This window comes from Salvelinus fontinalis, chromosome 7 (assembly GCF_029448725.1).
Source record: "Salvelinus fontinalis isolate EN_2023a chromosome 7, ASM2944872v1, whole genome shotgun sequence".
NCBI lineage: Eukaryota > Metazoa > Chordata > Actinopteri > Salmoniformes > Salmonidae > Salvelinus > Salvelinus fontinalis.
The window spans coordinates 30,475,533-30,496,738 of NC_074671.1; the positions used below are offsets into that span (position 1 = coordinate 30,475,533).

Consider the following 21,206-nt stretch of genomic DNA (forward strand, 5'->3'; position numbering starts at 1 on the left):
TTGTCAAAATTGACTACAAAGTGTAAGTAGAATAATTTTGGTCTTAACTCAGTTTTGGATGAAACTGACTTTTTCTGAGACTGCATCAGAACGTAAATGAAGGTTGGGTTTGTTTCAATCCTGCCCACAGCTGGCAGCATACAAGTAATCATCAATTCGGAGTGCAGCAGCACCCGACCCGATCGTAATGATTGTGGTAAATTTGGATTGACTTTGGATATCCCTATGGGGCTAATTAGGGACAGTATGTTCAAAATCCAAAAGCTCCAAATTTCAATTACTTAAAAACCTCAAACCAACAATACATTTTAGAAATTAATTTACAAATATTGTAAGCATTTAACCTTTTACTGCAGTGGGCTAAATCAGGGTTACACAGAGTGTTTCTTGTTAGTCTTAAACAAATCGACTTTGAAACAAAAGTATACACCCACTGTACCATATCAGATATAGTGTTAAAATGTAGTCAATTTTGAGGTTGCATCCCAATATTACATCTTACATACATCACAGAAGACTAAAATAAAACAAAACCGTTTGATATAGAAACACCGGATTTTCGGCAGTTTTTTTAATGTTTATAAATTATGAAAAATATTAATAATATTCCACCCATGAGGCCACTAGAGGGTGATTTGGTCATTTGACTGCAGGAAAGGGTGAGAACTAAAAGGTGTGCAACATGAAAGTATTTAATATTTCTCATTTACATTGTGTCATTTATTGATGATCCCTAACTAACCCCGGCAATAGGCCTGTTCTGTTCTTCTGGTGTCTCTCTCCATCATATCCAAAGTCAGGTCCCACACCAGCCGGCTGAAGCTAATTGGCGAAAGTGCAGTCGCCCTTTAAATCTAACTAATTACATGTTGCACTTCTACCTTGCTACCTTTTCAGATGAGCCAAGGAGGTGGACAGATGAGAACAGCAGGCAAGTGGAGCACTTAGAAGAACAGCAGCCAGGGGCAAATGGTAGGGAAGAGGATGATTTAGGTGACCCGGACACAGGCCCAAAACAAGTTAAGCTACCCCGGTATCCCCTTGACCATTTTGCATTGCAAAACTAAACACCAGATGAGACACAGAGACAGCAACAGAAGAATAGGATATGATGGAGAGAGACACCAGAATAACAGAACAAGTCATAACAGAAGATAGACAAATGAGACAGTAACAAACAAGAACCTGAGAGCGCGACAGACGGCACGAGAGAAAAGTGACAGAAGAGGACAGATGGAGAGAGAAAAGAGGTGGGTTGACCACACAGTATACAGAATCACTTCAAGCTGCTTTATAGATTCCAATTCAAGAGGTGAAATACAGACAGTGAAAACGACACAGAGAAAGCGATGGAGAGAGGCAGAGGAGGGGTGAGCAAAAAGCTGCTCTATGGATTCTAATTGTGTGTGTCTGTGTGTGTGTGCACACTTCGATTCTTTAATCAGTTTGGCTCATTGGACAGGTCAGAGTCTGACGTTGTTGAGTGGTTTTTGGCAATATACTGTAGATGTACAGTACCAGTCAAACGTTTGGACACCTACTTATTCCAGGGTTCTTCTTTATTTTTACTATTTTCTACATTGTAGAATAATAGTGAAGACATCAAAACTATGGAATCATGTAGTAACCAAAAAAATATTTTATATTTGAGATTCTTCAAAGTAGCCACCCTTTGCCTTGACAGCTTTGTACACTCTTGGCATTCTCTCAACCAGCTTCATGAGGTAGTCACCTGGAATGCATTTCAATTAACAGGTGTGCCTTGTTAATTGGTGGTATTTCTTTCCTTCTTAATGCATTTGAGCCAATCAGTTGTGTTGTGACAAGGTAGGGGTGGTATACAGAAGATAGCCCTATTTGGTAAAGACCAAGTCCACATTATGGCAAGAACAGCTCAAATAAGCAAAGAGAAACAACAGTCCATCATTACTTTAAGACATGAAGGTCAGTCAATGTGGAAAATTTCAAGAACTTTGAAAGTTTCTTCAAGTGCAGTTGCAAAAACCATCAAGCGATATGATGAAACTGGCTCTCTTGAGGACCGCCACAGTAAAGGAAGACCCTGAGTTACCTCTGCTGCAGAGGATAAGTTCATTAGTTAACTGCACCTCAGATTTCAGCCCAAATAAATGCTTCACAGAGTGCAAGTAATGCTTCACAGAGTGCAAGACTGCGTGAATCAGGCCTTCATGGTCGAATTGCTGCAAAGAAACCACTACTAAAGGACACCAATAATAAGAAGAGACTTGCTTGGGCCAAGAAACACGAGCAATGGACATTAGTCTGGTGAAAAAAATACTTCCTAAGTTAACTTAGGAAGTATTTTATAAGACTTGGCATTTGTCCTGTTCTGAATTCATGTTCCATTTGGAAAAGAATGTGTTGGGTCAGGCTACGTCCACTGAAAAAAAGTGAATGAAAGAAAAAGGTATTATCATCTCACTACAACATCTCATTGACTGGGCCAAGCTTTTAATCATATTTGTCTCTCAATAAACTTCTCCCCTTTACCACTACAGATGTATCCTATCAAGGGTTATTTGCATGTGGACATTGAATTAACCTTTTAAATATCTCAATATAGCAGCTAATCTTGCACTTTTTACAATCTGCAGTATTTTTGAAAAGGTGTAGGAACATGCTACATTCATAGACAGTTCTATATGCCTCTCGTTTTGAAAAAAGGATATATTATCATAGACCCCAGAAAAATGACAAAGAAATAGTAATGTATTTCATTATTTCTCATCATGCATTAGTGCCCTTTAGTTTACCTAGTGAACTCTAATGTAGACATCAGAAAAATAACACATTTGGCCTCGGTACACAATGTACCTTTTTATGTTTCATGGTATGTTGGCTGCCCATAATATTCAAGTGGTTGATCACAATCGGGTAGATTATACAACACATTATACACAGAGGCTAATCAGTCATTAACTTTGCTTTTTGTTTCAATATCCAGTATACATTTATGTCTGACTAATATATAGTGAAGGTAGGAATCATGAATTTATAATGAAAGTGATTTACTAGTATTGCGCTTTGAGCCAAAACGTATGTGAATAGGCTGCTGTAATGTTAAGTCCTGGATCACAATGCATGTTACTGGAGCGCCCCCTGTTGGAGAAGATGTTACCTCTCTAAATATGCTTCTGGGGGAAAGTGTGTTGAAGTAGCCGTGGGCAGGATTCGAACCCATGGTTCAGAAGTACATGGAGTGTACAAAACATTAGGAACACCTTTCTAATATTCAGTTGCACCCCCTTTTGCTTTCAGAATAGTTTCAATTCGTCTGGGCATGGACTCGACAAGGTGTCGAAAGTCGGAAGTTTACGTACATTTAGGTTGGAGTCATTAAAACTAGTTTTTCAACCACTACACAAATGTATTGTTAACAAACTAGTTTTGGCAAGTCGGTTAGGACATCTACTTTGTGCATGACACAAGTCATTTTTCCAACAATTGTTTGCAGACAGATTATTCCAATGGGACAGAAGTTTACATACACTAAGTTGACTGTGCCTTTATACAGCTTGGGAAATTCCTGAAAATTAGGTCATGGCTTTAGAAGCTTCTGATAGGCTAATTGACATAATTTGAGTCAATTGGAGGTGTACCTGTGGATATATTTCAAGGCCTACCTTCAAACTCAGTGCCTCTTTGCTTGACATCCTTGGAAAATCAAAAGAAATCAGCCAAGACCTCAGAAAACAAATTGTAAACCTCCACAAGTCTGGTTCATCCTTGGGAGCAATTTCCAAACACCTGAAGGTACCACGTTCATCTGTATAAACAATAGTACGCAAGTATAAACACCATGGAACCACGCAGCCGTCATACCGCTCAGGAAGGAGACGCGTTCTGTCTCCTAGAGATGAACGTACGTTGGTGCAAAAAGTGCAAATCAATCTCAGAACAACAGCAAAGGACCTTGAGAAGATGCTTGAAGAAACCGGTACAAATGCATCTATATCCACAGTAAAACGAGCCCTATATCGACATAACCTGAAACCAGCAAGGAAGAAGCCACTGCTCTAAAACCGCCATAAAAAAGCCAGACTACAGTTTGCAACTGCACATGGGGACAAATATCGTACTTTTTGGAGAAATGTCCTCTGGTCTGATGAAACAAAAATAGAACTGTTTGGCCATAATGACCATCGTTATGTTTGGAGGAAAAAGGGGGAGGCTTGTAAGTCGAAGAACACCATCCCAACCGTGAAGCACGGGGGTGGCAGCATTATGTTGTGGGGGTGCTTTGCTGCAGGAGGGACTGGTGCACTTCACAAAATGGATGGCATCATGAGGTAGCGAAATGATGTGGATATATTGAAGCAACATCTCAAGACATCAGTCAGGAAGTTCAAGCATGGTCGCAAATGGGTCTTCCAAATTGACAATGACCCTAAGCATACTTCCAAAGTTGTGGCAAAATGGCTAAAGGACAACAAAGTCAAAGTATTGGAGTGGCCATCACAAAGCTCTGACCTCAATCGAATAGAAGATTTGTGGGCAGAACTGAAAAAGCGTGTGCGAGCAAGGAGGCCTTGAAACCTGACTCGGTTGCATGAGCTCTGTCTGGAGGAATGGGCCAAAATTCACCCAACTTATTGTGGGAAGCTTGTGGAAGGCTACCTGACACGTTTGACCCAAGTTAAACAATTTAAAGGCAATGCTACCAAATACTAATTGACTATTCATTCTCTCTACTATTATTTTGACATTTCACATTCTTAAAATAAAGTGGTGATCCTAACTGACCTAAAACTAGGATTAAATGTCAGGAATTGTAAAAACAACTGAGTTTAAATGTATTTGGTTAAGGTGTATGTAAACTTCCAACTTCAACTGTAGATTCTGGTCCATGTTGAGTACAATGCTTCCCACACTTGTCAAGTTGGCTGGATGTCCTTTGGGTGGTGGACCATTCTTGATACACATGGGAAACTGTTGAGCGTGGAGAAACCCAGTAGTTCTTGACACACTCAAACCAGTGCGCCTGGCACCTACTACCATACCTTGTTCAAAGGCGCTTAACTTTTGTCTTGCCCAATCACACTTTGAATGTCACACATACACAATCCAAGCCTTAATTGTCTCAAGGCTTTAAAATCCTTCTTTAACCTGTCTCCTCCCCTTAATTTACACTTATTAAAGTGGATTTAACAATAGAATAAGGGATCAAAGCTTTCACCTGGTCAGTCAATGTCATGGAAAGAGAATGAACCCTAAACTACCCTAGCATTTTATGCATTGTACTACATTGCTCTCTTCGTCCCTCTAACTAACCCCACCTCCTGGCATAACCAGGAAGTCCCTCCCCCTCCCACAAACTCTCTTCTGAGAAAACAAAACTTATCTGAGTTGCGGTGTCGTTTTTCTGTGTGAAAGTGAAAAACAGTCCAAATGGCTCAGCAGGCAGTTCAGTAGTAGTCACACACCACCATTTTCTTTTGAGTCCAAAGTTCTGTTTAAACTATATGATATGAGTACTGTAAAGAAACATAATAATTCAACTAACAACATAGATATATCATTTTGCAGTGGGACTTCTATTACAATCTAAATCCTACTCTCTATGGGCCCTAAATCATAATACTATACTATTGCACTACTGGACAAATAAATCTTGATAGCTCAATGAACAGTGTTTCGCCATAGAGTCAGCTGGGGATGAGTCAGCAGAATCTCCAGCAGAGAATCCAGGAGAGAAAGAAGGAGCTGAAGGAGCTCCAACTGTGGAGGCTGTGGAGTCTCTCAAGGTAAGTTTTATTGACGAAGGCCCAGTTTTTCCAAAAATTCTATCTGGATCATAATTGTTTTTTTGCAATTCATGATCAGATCTCTCTTTTGTCGGACCTGTTTTTTGGGCCAGTTTCCTGGACTGGTTATGGTACTACTTCTACACTGTCATAGGGAAACAGAGATGAGTAAACTACATGAATAAAGGTACCTAGATTAAAGAGAGACATATCACAATTGACCACGAAACTATACTGCGGTCAATTTAACATAATGAACCTTCGTTTTTCGTTTTTTAAACCACCTCCCCTTAGTTACATTGACATGTATTCGTTGCAGTGCCTTTTACCTTTCTAAATCCACCCTGAATCCACCGTTTCCCGTGGGATTAAGATCATCCTGATTATCGGCATTAAAACCATCCTAATCACTATTTTCTACATCAGAAAAATGCAAAAACGACTTTTAATCCCGATTAAAGTTTAGATTGGATTACCAAATTTGAATCCTTATCCAGAAGATCAGAATAAAATTGTAAATGTTGAAAAACCCAATTCTAACATTTAATCCTATCCGATTTCTGAAATCCAATCAGATAACTTTTGAAAAACTGGGCCCAGAGGACTGGAGACGCACCATTTCACTTCCCTCCAGTCAGCCAGTCAGAGAGAGAGGACACTCTCCAATCAAACTGAGAATCACTGTGGGGAACAGGCTCTCTGGGCTCCCAGTCAGAGATGAAATACACTCTTTTAAAAAGGAACCATGAAGGCTTCTTCAACCTGTTTAAGTAGGACCGTTTCTGATTCTAGGCCCTTTATGATTCTAGGTAGAACCCTCTGGAAAGGGTTCTACCCAGCACTCCCACATGAAAAATACTACGGTTTACTATAGAATACTACAGTACTTACTATTTAATTATATAGAAACTGTAGAATACTATACTTAACACTAGTATCTGTCGATCATGTGTAGTACTTACTATAAAATTTTGTAATATACTGAAATACTATTGTGAATACTTCAGTATTATCTAGCCCCCAAAAACACTGTAGTAAGTAATAATAAAATTGTATTTGTCACATTCGCCAAATACAACAGGTGCAGACTTCATATTGACATTCTTACCTACGAACACTTTCTCAACAATGCAGAGTTAAAAAGTAAGAAAAATGTGCTATTAAAAAAAAGGAAATAGTAACACAATAAAATAACAATAACGAGGCTATATACAAGGAATACCGGTACCCAGTCAATGTGCAGGGGTACGAGGTACTTGAGGTAATATACACCGAGTGTACAAAACATTAAGGACGCCTGCTCTTTCCATGATATAGACTGACCAGGTGAATCCAGGTGAAAGCTATGATCCCTCATTGACGTCACTTTTTAAATCCACTTCAGTCTGTGTAGATGAAAGGGAGGAGACAGGTTAAAGAAGGATTTTTAAACCTTGAGACAATTGAGACATGTATTGTGTGTGTGTCTCATTCAGAAGGTGAATGGGAAAGACAAAAGATTGAAGTGCCTTTGAACGGGGTATGGTAGTAGGTGCACTGGTTTGTGTCACGAACTTGCAACGCTGCTGGGTGTTTCACGCTCAACAGTTTCCTGTGTATATCAAGAATTCTCTACCACCCACAGGATATCCAGCCAACTGTGGGAAGCATTGGAGACAACATGGGCCACATCCCTGTGGAAGTCTTTCGACAGCTTGTAGTGTCCATGTTTCAAGGCTGTTCTGAGGGCAAAGGGGGGGGTCAAGTGCAACTCAATATTAAGGTGTTCTTAATGTTTTGTACAATCAGTGAATAGTATTTTTTTATGTGGGCCTCTATGAAGGTTTCGACCTAGAACCATTTAACTTCTAGGTTTTACATTTTGCTGGAGGGTTGTGGGTAATTGTGAATCCCTGTTCTTTGCATTAGTTCACTTATGGTTGGTTGTATCTATGATTTTGATTGTTGTTTTATTCTACTTGTATTGTTTCTGGGTTTCGTTGGGGTGGCTAGACTGTGTCGTGTCTTTGGCTATGCCGGATTAAGTGATATGACATGCTATTCTATAAAATCGTTTCTCCGTAATAATTATTACCTGATTCAGCTAATCATGTAAATGTAATTAACTAGAAAGTCGGGGCACCACGAAAGAATATTTATAGAGCTGTTATCTTCCGAATAAACTCTTAAAGACCTAGTAATATTTTACATCAATAGCAGTCAATATTAATCGTCACCTTATTTCAGTCTCATCTGAAATTTGTAAATTCTTGGTTATCTTCACGAACCCTGGCTAACAAGTTGAATCAGCAATACAAAATTGGGTTTAATTATTTATTCACTAAATACCTAACTAATCACACAGAATTACATATACACAGAATGAATCATACCTTGATTACAAATTATGTCATAAAGGAAAACGTCCCTGGCGGGCGGAACAGATATGACAGCTGGTTAAACAAAAGAAAAGGGTCTGGGTTTGAGTGAAAGAGCGGGAAGGCAGAGGAACAAAGGGCGAAGCTGTGCTATCGTAAATACAATATCTTAATCATTCTAAATTACCGCCCATTTGGAAAAGGAAAATGCAATAAATATTTACTCTGAGCTGCGCTTCGGTAGGTTGGTGGTAGATGGAAGGCCGTGTTGCCAAACCGAGTCCTTTGTCCTTTGAGAATGTCTCTGGTGGTCAATTGGATAGTTGTAGTAACGTCGTTGTGTGGTAGACGGGATACTCTGTCTGTCCTAATTTACGTTTGCAGCTGCTGTTGCTAACTCGGCGGCTAGGCGGTATCACTTCTGTAGTGAATAATAGTTTTAAGTTCATACCATTTGCAACCAAAGCTCACGCTGATGTTAGCTTCGTTCTGTAGTTATTATCTAAACCATTCTGACATCGGACCGTCGTCCTCACATCTTCGGAACAGGAGGTTAAATTTTCGTCAATGGCTTATATAGTGGAGGGAGAAGGGTGTGTCTGAAAAGTTTATAACCCATGTCTCTTCACAGGGGTGGGCCACTGGTTGAGCAGAGCCCTAAACTTATGAAAACCCAAATCTCTCATTTGGAAGCTAAAATTACATTTCATCTCTTCACCAATAATTTTATATTCAAACATTTGAATTGAACAACAATTCCATGTGAATCCGATAACTCTGATGTGTAGACTTTCCACAGTAGAGTTTATGTCATTCTATCATTGATGAGAACGTGCCAGACGACAACTGAACTGACATAATATACCTTAAGTACCACCGCATATGTCAATTGGTCGGATTACCAGAATATAGTTAATTTCCCCCCAACTTCTGATGTTCCCAGAATCTCTATGTTAACCAATGGGTTTTCTAATGTCACATCAGTAGAGTAGGGAGAGGAAAAAGGGGGGAAGAGGTATTTATGACTGTCATAAACCTACCCTCAGGCCAACGTCATGACAACTGATACCATCAGTGAGAAAGCTTATTCAGATGGAAAGGGTTCTATGTAGAACCTTACTCCTCGGTAATAAAACGGCCTGGGGAAAAAATATTATACTTAACATGGAGCCTTCTCTTCTCTCTTTGTGTCTGAACAGCACTCTGCACAGGCAGCAGTGGAGGACAGTGATAGGATCTTTGCTGAGCTGATCCACTCCATTGAGAGAAGGTGCTCTGAGGTGAAGGAGTTGATCAGAGACCAGGAGAAGGCTCAAGTGAGTCAAGCTGATGGACTCCTGGAGCAACTGGAGCAGGAGATAGCTGAGCTGAGGAGAAGAAATGCTGAGATGGAGCAGCTCTCACACAGAGGATCACATCCATTTCCTCCAGGTAACTAAACTTCCTTGATAAAGGTGATACAGAAATAAGCTTGTTGTGACCCTATACATTTAGTCTATTATATTTCATTCTGTATATCTGTAGTCATGTTTGATGACATCTGTTATTTAAAAAAATATTAGATGACAAAAACATTTTCTCAATTATTCTCTCTCTCTCTCTCTCTCTCTCTCGCTCTCTCTTCCTCTCCAGAGTTATCTGTCTCTCTCCAGTCCCAGTGTCTCTTCAGACTCACCCAGCATTGATAAACATCCTCAGTTCCTTAGAGATGTGAATAAGGCTGTTTCTGATGTCAGAGAGAAACTAGAAGACTTCATTAAAGGAGAATGGATCAAGATCTCCACCATAGGTGGGTTGAAAGTAATACTGACACAATACATAAGAACACCTACTTCAGACCATGTACAACACGGTATGTTGATAATATTTTTTATCTTTGTAGTGAATTCAGTGAATGATGTCTTGCCTCCAGAGCCCAAGAACAGAGAACACTTCTTACAATGTGAGTTTCTTCATCAAGTAACTAACAGTCTCATTTTTCTGACACTACTACAAACCTTGTGATATTTCAATAGTAGATACTGCTCACATGGATCTCTGCTCTGCTGTAATCAAAGACAGGGTAGATACAGTATAATATGTGCCTTCTCTGCTCTGCTCTTCTCCCAGATTCCTGTCAGCTCACACTGGACCCAAACACAGCACAGAAATCGCTCTCTCTGTCTGAGGGAAACAGAAAGGTGACAGTTGTTGATGTTATTAACGATCCAAATCCTGACCATCCGGACAGATTCACTGATTGGTGGCAGGTCCTTTGTAGAGAGGGTCTGTCTGGACGCTGTTACTGGGAGGTGGAGTGTCATCACGGGACTGTTACAGCAGTCTCATATAAAGACATAAGTAGAATACGGATGGTTAATGATTCCAGATTCGGATACAATGACAAGTCTTGGGGTTTAGAGTGCTCTAGTAATGGTTATCGTTTCAGACACAATAATGTTGAGACTAAAGTGTCAGGCCCTCAGTCCTCCAGAGTAGGAGTGTACCTGGATCACAAGGCAGGTACTCTGTCCTTCTACAGTGTCTCTGACACAATGACCCTCCTTCACACAGTCAAAACCACATTCACTAAACCCCTCTTTCCTGGGTTATGGGTTGGGTACAAAAATGATTCTGCTGTGCTGTGTAAACTGTAGAGTTCCCCATATTAGAATGACGGTTAATGCTCTTTTAGTTTGGTATGTGCAATTATTTTGACTGATTTAATCTTTAATTTAGTCTAGGTTTTAATCACATCCATATTGATGTATTCTCACTTTGATGAAGTCTAAACTAAAAAACGACTGCTATATTGTCTTTTTATTAAAATAAAGATTATTTGTTAATTTCAATAAGTTGTATTATTAAATACCTATTTATCCTTGAATGTGAATCTGTTTAGTTTTCTAAAATGTATTTAGAACTATGTACTGTATATACTCTGATGCTGCAGATTTACTCCTCAATCAACCGTCCAGCAGATGGTGATATACTGTAACAAACAATACAATATTAAATATTTCTTGATTTACCTCTTGCCACTCAGAAAACCACCAACAATAAACAGTATTTCAATATGTTTGTTTTTGAGTGTTTATGCTATGAACTAAATGAGTAAATAAATAATATTATAATTAGCTGTGTCTACACTGACACTCTTGGTGAATTTTTACTCCATTTGATTTAATTCCTCAATCATTAAGTAAAATGTGGGCAAGCTAGATGACTTCACTTTGGATTCACTCTTTTGAATGTTTGAAATTGTAAGTTAACTGAGGAGGACCAACGACTGCAAATTCTACAAACAACCAAACAACAAACTTAGCAAGACCTGGCATTTGTCCTGTTCTGTTTCCAAACAGAATGTGATGGGTCAGGCTGTGACCACTGCACAAAGATACTGGAAAAAAACTTAACTACATCTCATTGACTGAGCCGAGCATTTAATCATATTTCTCTCTCAATAAACTTCTCCCCTTTACTACTACAGATGTATCACATCAAGGGTTATTTGCATGTGGACATTGAATTATCCTTTCAAATTGCTCAAAATAGCAGCTAATCTTGACTTTCTACAATCTGCAGTATTTTTGAAAAGGTATAGGAACATGCTGCAGAAGTATATGTCACAAAGCAGCTAAGACCTGTAAACCAGCCAAGGCAACAGGATATTCATTTTTGCGTCGGACTACATTCCTCTATCTCCCTCCTTCTAACTAACCCCACCTCCTGGCAGAACCAGGAAGTCCCTCCCACAAACTCTCTTCTGGGAAAACAAAACTTATCTGAATCTCGGTGTCGTTTGTCTGTGTGAAAGTGAACAACAACCGTCCAAATGGCTCAGCAAGGAATTCTGCTGGACCAGGACCAGTTCTGTTGTTCCGTCTGTCTGGATCTACTGAAGGAGCCAGTCACTATTCCCTGTGGACACAGTTACTGTAGGAGATGTATTGAGGGCTGCTGGGATCAGGATGATCTGAAGGGGATCTACAGCTGTCCTCAGTGCAGACAGACCTTCACTCCAAGGCCTGCTCTGAGAAAAAATAACATGTTGGCTGAGGTGGTGGAGAAACTGAAGAAGACAGGACTTCAGGCTGCTCCCCCTGATCTGTGCTATGCTGGACCTGGAGATGTGGCATGTGATTTCTGCACTGGGACCAGAAAGCAGAAAGCTCTCATGTCCTGTCTGGTGTGTCTGGTGTCTTCCTGCAAGACTCACCTCCAGCCTCACTATAGTGTCCCTGCACTAAAGAAGCACAAGCTGGTCAAAGCCTCCACACAGCTACAGGAGAACATCTGCTCCCGTCATGACGAACTGCTGAAGATTTACTGTCGTACCGATCAGAATTGTATCTGTTATCTGTGTATGGTGGATGATCATAAAGGCCATGATACAGTGTCAGCTGCAGCGGAGAGGACCGAGAAACAGGTTAGACCAGAATAACTTGTTGGTGACGGATAAACAAATAATGAAATATACAGTAGAAGAGCTGTTTGAATATGAGATAAACATATATAATTAGTTACATGATTCTCTAAATGTATCACCATTTTGCTGTAGTCACACACCCTCATTTTCTTTTGAGTCCAAAATTCAGTTTAAACTATGATGTGAGTACTGTAAAATACACAATAATTAAACTAACATCATAGATATGTAACTTTGCAAAGGGACTTCTATTAAAATGTAATTACTACCCACTATGGGCCCTTTATCATAATTCTATACTATTGCACTACTGGACCAATAAATCTTGATAGCTCAATGAACAGTGTTTCTCCATAGAGTCAGCTGGGGATGAGTCAGCAGAATCTCCAGCAGAGAATCCAGGAGAGAGAGAAGGAGCTGAAGGAGCTCCAACAGGCTGTGGAGTCTCTCAAGGTAAATATTATTGACCAGGGACCAGTTTAAAAAAATAAAAGTAATCTGGATTCCGTAGTGCTATTATTTATATTTTGAAATCATGATCAGATCTCTACCTGTTTTTTGGGCCAGTTTCCTGGACTGGTTATGGTACTACTACACTGTCATAGGCAAACAGAGATGATTTAACTACATTAATAAAGGTACCTAGATTAAAGAGAGACATTTAACAACTGACCACATACCTATTATGCGATCAGTTTAATGAACCTTTATTTTTCAGATGTGAGAGAGTTTTTAGTTAGTTACATTGAAATGTATTTACCTTTTTAAATCCATCCTGAATCCACCGTTTCCAGTGGGATTGAGATAATCAAAAAAAAATCGGCATCAAAACAATCCTAATCACTACCTTTGAGATTAGAAAAATGCAAAAACTGCTTTTAATCCTGATTAAAGGTCAGATTGGATTACCACATTCAAATATATAAGATGGTGCCGGAGAAGATGGCAGACGTTTTACGTGCCCCCAACCGATTGTGTTGGTTTTTTTGGTGTTTTTTGCATTGTTTGGAACTTATTTTTGTACTTATTTTGTACATAATGTTGCCGCTACCGTCTCTTATGACCGAAAGGAACTTCTGGACATCAGGACTGCGATTACTCGCCACGGACTGGCAGAATCCTTTTTTTCCTTCAACGAGTCTGACGAGGCCGACGCGAACGATATACTGCTTTCTCGGGAACAGGCTCAGATCCCTGTGATTTGCGTGAAGAGGAGGCGGAGAAAAAGTGGCCGGAGAACGGGCTGCCTTCTGAGAATTCGTGGGCGATCGAATAATCCCCCACTTCCTTCCATTCTGCTAGCAAACGTGCAATCATTGGACAATAAAATAGATGACCTATGTGGGAAATTAAACTACCAACGGGACATCCAAAACTGTAATATCTTATGCTTCACGGAGACGTGGCTGAACAACGACACTATCAACATACAGGCTGGTTATACGCTGCACCGGCAGGATAGAACAGCGGCGTCTGCTAAGACAAGGAGCGGCGGACTATGTACATTTGTAAATAACAGCTGGTGCATGATATCTCAGGAAGTCTCGAGCTATTGCTCACCTGAGGTAGAGTATCTCATGATAAACTGTAGACCACACTACCTACCTAGAGAGTTTTCCTCTGTATTTTACGTAGCTGTTTACATACCACCACAGTCAGAGGCTGGCACTAAGACAGCATTGAATGAGCTGTATTCCGCGATAAGAAAACAAAAAAACGCTCACCAAGAGGCAGCGCTCCTTGTAGCCTGGGACTTTAATGCAGGAAAACGTAAATCCTGTTTTCCAAATGTCTTTCAGCATGTTAAATGTACAACCAGAGGGGAAACAAACCTGGACCACCTTTACTCCACACACAGAGATGCATCCAAAGCTCACCCTCCGTTTGGCAAATCTGACCATAATTCTATCCTGATTCCTGCCTACAGGCAAAAATTAAAGCAGGAAGCACCAGTGACTAGATTATATAAAAAAAAGTGAGCAGTTGCAAAACTACAGGACTGTTTTGCTAGCAAAGACTGGAATATGTTCCGGGATTCTTCGAATGGCATTGAGGAGTACACCACATCAGTCAGTCTTTATCAATAAGTGCATCGATGACTTCGTACCCACAGTGACTGTACGTACCTACCCCAACCAGAAGCCATGGATTACAGGCAACATCCACACTGAGCTAAAGGGTAGAGCTGCCTCTTTCAATAAGCGGGGCTCTAACCCGGAAGTTTAGAAGAAATCCCGCTATGCCATCGGACGAAACATCAAACAGGCAAAGCGTTAATACAGGACTAAGATTGAATCAAGCTACACCAGCTCCGACGCTCGTCGGATGTGGCAGGGCTTGCAAACTATTACAGACTACAAAGGGAAGCACAGCCGAGAGCTGCCCAGTGACACGAGCCTACCAGACAAGCTGAATAACTTCTATGCTCGCTTCGAGAAAAGCAACACTGAGCATGCATGAGAGCATCAGCTGTTCCGGATGACTGTGTGATCACGCTCTCCGTAGCCGATGTGAGTAAGACCTTTAAACAGGTCATCATTCACAAGACAGATTACCAGGACGTGTACTCTGAGCATGCGCTGACCAACTGGCAAGTGTCTTCACTGACATTTTCAATGACCGACTCTGTTATACAGAGGCAAACGAAACGCACACCTATTTAAGCGAGGTGCTGGCTAGCGGAGTGGAACACTTGAAAAATAAAGGAGAGCCGCATACTCTAGGAGCTCAGATGCAAAAATGTAATGTCCAACATTTTGACAGACAAGCTGTCTTCATCAGGGTATAATGACAAACAGGTGACTCGTTTATGTGAGATGACTCGTTTATATAGTGTCAAAACACACACACAGGTGTCTGTAATCATGGCCGGGTGTAGCCTGATATCATTGGTTAATTCGCATATATTAAAATAGCATACAAAAAACAAATGGATAGCGTACGATCATAGATAAGACTACAAACATTTACAATAGCAAAATCACAATCACAAGAATGGCTTCAGATCAAAGTCTACGTTGAGACCGAAGGGAGCAAGGGTCTTTAAATTAAAGAGCCAGGTAGCCTCTCGTTTTAACAATAAATTATCGAGGTCACCCCCTCTCCTAGGGAGGGTCAGAGCACTTTGAATAGTGGGTAGTTACAAGGTACTTGAGGTAACTGAGGTAATATACACTGAGTGTATTCGCATATATTAAAATAGCATACAAAAAACTCATGGATAGCGTACGATCATAGATAAGACTGGTTAATATACACAAGTGCAACTCAATATTAGGAAGGTGTTCTTAATGTTTTGTACAGTCACTGTAATTTTTTTTATGTGGGCCTCTATGAAGGGTTCTACCTAGGACACCTTTATCTTCTAGGTTTTACATTTTGCTGGAGGGTTGGTTTGTGGGTAATTGTGAATCCCTGTTCTTTGCCATTAGTTCGTTGTACGTTTGATTTTGATTGTTGTTTTATTCTACTTGTAATGTTTCTGGGTTCATGTTTCTGGGTTTCGGTGGGGTGCCTAGACTGATACCGTCGGTGAAATAGCTTATTCAGATTAAAAGGGTTCTATGTAGAACCTTATTCCTCGGCAATAAAACGTTTTGGGGGGGAAAATTTTGACTTAAACATGGCGCCTTCTCTTCTCTCTTTGTGTCTGAACATCACTCTGCACAGGCAGCAGTGGAGGACAGTGATAGGATATTTACTGAGCTGATCCACTCCATTGAGAGAAGGTGCTCTGAGGTGAAGGAGCTGATCAGAGCCCAGGAGAAGGCTCAAGTGAGTCAAGCTGATGGACTCCTGGAGCAACTGGAGCAGGAGATAGCTGAGCTGAGGACGAGAAACGCTGAGCTGGAGCAGCTCTCTCACCCAGGATCACATCCATTTTCTCCAGGTAACTAAACTTCCTTGTTACAGGTGATACAGAAATGTACTTGGGAAACTGTACATTTAGTCAATTATACTCTATTCTCCATATCAATATTCACGTTACCTGACATTAATAAAAAATATTTGATCACAAAAACATTGTCAATTATCTACTCTCTCTCTGTCTCTCTCTCACATTCTCTTTATCTCTGTCTCTCTCCAGAGTTATCAGTCTCTCTCCAGTCCCAGTGTCTCTTCAGACTTACCCAGCGTCGTTATCCATCCTCAGTACTTTGGAGGTGTGAATAAGGCTGTTTCTGATGTCAGAGAGAAACTAGAAGATGTCCTTAAAGGAGAATGGACAAAGATCTCCACCACAGGTGAGTTGAAAATAAACCTACACAATACATAGTGTAAGAAGACCTAGTTTAGACCAATCAGAGGTCCTCTAGTCACCACTTTATACATGTGCAATATGGTATGCTGATAATATTCTCTCTCTCTGTGAATGTCTGATTCTGTAGTAAATTCAGTGGATATCTTACTGCCTCCAGAGCCCAAGATTAGAGAACACTTCTTACAATGTGAGTTTCTTCTCTTTTTTTCTGACATTACTCACAAACCTTGTGATATATCAATAGTAGATACTGCTCACATTGATCTCTGCTCTGCTGTAATCAAAGACAGGGTAGATACAGTACAGTATGTGCCTTAACTTACTGTTCTAACTCCTCTCATTGGTCTCTGCTCTGCTCTTCTCCCAGATTCCTGTCAGCTCACACTGGACCCAAACACAGCACAGAAATCCCTCTCTCTGTCTGAGGTAAACAGAAAGGTGACAGTTGTTGATGTTATTAACGATCCAAATCCTGACCATCCGGACAGATTCACTGATTGGTGGCAGGTCCTTTGTAGAGAGGGTCTGTCTGGACGCTGTTACTGGGAGGTGGAGTGTCATCACGGGACTGTTACAGCAGTCTCATATAAAGACATAAGTAGAATACGGATGGTTATTGATTCCAGATTCGGATACAATGACAAGTCTTGGGGTTTAGAGTGCTCTGGTAATGGTTATAGTTTCAGACACAATAATTTTGAGACTAAAGTGTCAGGCCCTCAGTCCTCCAGAGTAGGAGTGTACCTGGATCACAAGGCAGGTATTCTGTCCTTCCACAGCGTCTCTGACACAATGACCCTCCTCCACACAGTCGAAACCACGTTCACTAAACCCCTCTATCCTGGGATATGGGTTGGGTTCAAAAATAATTCTGCTGAGCTGTGTAAACTGTAGAGTTCCCCATATTAGAATGACGGTTAATGCTCTTTTAGTTTGGTATGTGCAATTATTTTGATTGATTTAATCTTTAATTTAGTCTAGGTTTTAATCACATCCATATTGATGTATTCTCACTTTGATGAAGTCTAAACTAAAAAACAACTGCTGTATTGTCTTTTTATTAAAAGAAAGTTTGTTTGTTAATTTCAATAAGTTGTATTATTATTTGCCTATTGATCCTTGAATGTGAATCTGTTTAGTTTTCTAAAATGTATTTAGGCCTCTGTAATGTATATACTCTGATGCTGCAGATTTACTCCTCAATCAACTGTCCAGCAGATGGTGATATACTGTAGCAAACAATACAATGTTATATATTTCTTGATTTACCTCTTGCCACTCAGCAAACCACCAACAATAAACAGTATTTCAATATGTTTGTTTTTGAGTGTTTATGCTATGAACTAAATTAGTAAATAAAGATTATATTTAGCTGTGTCTACACTGACACTCTTGGTGAATTTTTACTCCATTTAATTTCATTCCTCAATCATTAAGTAAAATATAAGCAAGCTAGATTACTTCACTTTAGATTCACTCGTTTGAATGTTTGAATTTGTAAGTTAACTGAGGAGGACCAACTACTGCAATTTATACAAACAGCCAAACAACATCAACTTAGCAAGACTTGGCATTTGTCCTGTTCTGTTTCCATAGCTGTACTATTTGAAACAGAATGTGATGGTTCAGGCAATGACTAATGCGCAAACATATTGGAAAAAAACGTAACTACATCTCATTGACTGGGCCGAGCATTTAATCATATTTCTCTCTCAATAAACGTCTCCCTTTACTACTACAGACGTATCGTATCAAGGGTTATTTGCATGTGGACATTGAATTAACCTTTGAAATTGCTCAAAATAGCAGTTAATCTTTCACTTTCAACAATTTTTCTTTCACTTTCTCATTTTCAATGGAGACTCCAGAAAACTGATATTCAAATAGTAATGGTTGGAGGTTGGAGTCATTAAAACGTGTTTTTCAACCACTCCACAAATTTCTTGTTAACAAACTATAGTTTTTGAAAGTCGGTTAGGACATCTACTTTGTGCATGACACAAGTAGTTTTTCAAAAAAAAATTACAGACAGATTATTTCACAACTCACCATATCACAATTCCAGTGGGTCAGAAGTTTACATACACTAAGTTGACTGTGCCTTTAAACAGCTTAGACAATTCCAGAAAATTATGTCATAGCTTTAGAAGCTTCTGATAGGCTAACTGACATAATTGGAGTCAATTGGAGGTGCACCTGTGGATGTACTTTACAGCCTACCTTCAAACGCAGTGCTTCTTTGCTTGACATCATGGGAAAATCAAAAGAAATCAGCCGAGACCTCAGAAAGAAAATTGTAGACCTCCACAAGTCTGGTTCATCCTTGGGAGCAATTTCCAAAGCCTGAAGGTACCACGTTCATCTGTACAAACAATAGCATGCAAGTATAAACACCATGGGACCATGCAGCCATCATACCGCTCAGGAAGGAGACCCGTTCTGTCTCCTAGAGATGAACGTACTTGGTGTGAAAAGTGCAAATCAATCCCAGAACCACAACAAAGAACCTTGTGAAGATGCTGGAGGAAACAGGTACAAAAGTATCCATATCCACAGTAAAAAGAGTCCTATATCTACATAACCTGAAAGGCTCTCAGCAAGGAAGAAGCCACTGCTCCAAAACCACCTTAAAAAAGCCTGACTATGGTTTGCAACTGCACATGGGGACAAAGATTGTACTTTTTGGAGAAAATAGAACTGTTTGTCCATAATGACCATCGTTATGTTTGGAAGCAAAAGGGGGAGGCTTGCAAGCCGAAGAACCCCATCCCAACCGTGAAGCACGGGGGTGGCAGCATCATGTTGCTGCAGGAGGGACTGGTGCACTTCACAAAATAGATGGCATCATGAGGTAGGAAAATTTTGTGTATATATTGAGGCAACATCTCAAGACATCAGCCAGGAAGTTAAATCTTGGTTGCAAATGAGTCTTCAAAATGGACAATGACCCCAAGCATACTTCCAAAGTTGTGGCAAAATGGCTTAAGGACAACAAAGTCAAGGTATTGGAGTGGCCATCACAAAGCCCTGACCTCAATCCTATAGAAAATGTGTGGGCAGAACTGAAAAGGCATGTGCGAGCAAGGAGGCCTACAAACCTGACTCCGGAGGAATGGGCCAAAATTCACCCAACTTATTGTGGGAAGCTTGTGGAAGGCAACCCGAAGTGTTTGACCCAAGTTAAACAATTTAAAGGCAATGCTACCAAATATTCATTGAGTGTATGTCAACTTCTGAACCACTGGGAATGTGACCACTGGGAGTGTAAAAGCTGAAATAAATCATTCTTTCTACTATTATTCTGACATTTCACATTCTTAAAATAAAGGGATTTTTTTACTAGGATTGAACGTATTTGGTTAAGGTGTATGTAAACTTCCAAATTCAACTGTATACATTTTGTCAATTATACTTACTCCATATTATACTTACTCCATATTATACTATACTCCATATCAGTATTCATGTGTTCTGACATTAATAAAAAAACATTTGATCACAAAAACATTGTGTCAATTTCTCTCTCTCTCACATCATTCAAAACTAACAGGTCTTGTGTTTCATTTGGGAAACACTGCTATTCCAAATATCACACTCATTTACCGACGTGTGAAAACACTTATACCTATTTTCTTCACTTAGAAATCAGACCTTGAGCACTGCAAATAGGCTTCAGGTTGGCTTTCTTGGTTTGGACAACAATGGAGGCCAATTTTGGAGAGAGAGTTAGAGGAAGAAGAATGAGAGGGGGATGAGGACAAGGAGGATGAAGAGGACAAGGACGAGGGGTGGGACAAGCCTATTTGTTTATATTCTACTGTATTTTGTCTGTTACTCTTCATCCCGAAATCTGGATGAAAATACAATGTTTTGAGAAAGATCTACATCACATTTTTCCCCTCTTGCATTTCTGTTTATAGTGTAAATATATACTGAATATGCATACATACTGTATATATTTGTGCACATACATGTACGTGTGAGTGCTATGACAAACTTCCGTGGACTCCAATGCACACTGAACATGCAAAAGACACAAGATACTAGTGTTTTACATGTGTCACATCCGTGTGTAGTTGGCGTGTATAAGAGCTAATCATTTGATGGTTTGTGTGTAGAGTTTGATGCAAAAACACAATTTTGAGAAGAGTTAAAATGGTTTTGAATGAAGTGTTTGGTTTTGCAAGAGATGTGTAATGTTTTGCGTGTTGTGTGTGTTTTGGGGTTTTGGGGTCAAAAACTGTAAAAATAAAAAAATCAATAAAAGATTCGGACAAAACACATCCTGACAAGAGATACACCACACCAATACATAAAGAGAGACCTAAGACAACATAGAATGGCAGCAACACATGACAACACAGCATGGTAGCAACATAACTTGGCAGCAGCACAACATGGTAGCAGCACAAATC

At 39.9% G+C, this 21,206-nt stretch overlaps 1 protein-coding gene and 1 pseudogene across 1 annotated transcript; both read left to right on the plus strand.

The window, feature by feature from the left end:
- The first annotated feature begins 5,378 nt into the window (after positions 1 to 5,378).
- On the plus strand, positions 5,379 to 11,178 carry LOC129859380 (tripartite motif-containing protein 16-like). The gene is made up of 5 exons (XM_055929097.1): positions 5,379 to 5,765; positions 9,322 to 9,553; positions 9,755 to 9,911; positions 10,005 to 10,064; positions 10,232 to 11,178. Exons 2-5 carry the CDS (start codon positions 9,503 to 9,505, stop codon positions 10,756 to 10,758), a joined length of 795 nt encoding a protein of 264 aa, XP_055785072.1. The 5' UTR covers positions 5,379 to 5,765; positions 9,322 to 9,502; the 3' UTR covers positions 10,759 to 11,178.
- A 662-nt stretch (positions 11,179 to 11,840) lies between these two features.
- LOC129859378 (tripartite motif-containing protein 16-like) lies at positions 11,841 to 18,105 on the plus strand (annotated as a pseudogene).
- The last annotated feature ends 3,101 nt before the right edge of the window (positions 18,106 to 21,206 follow it).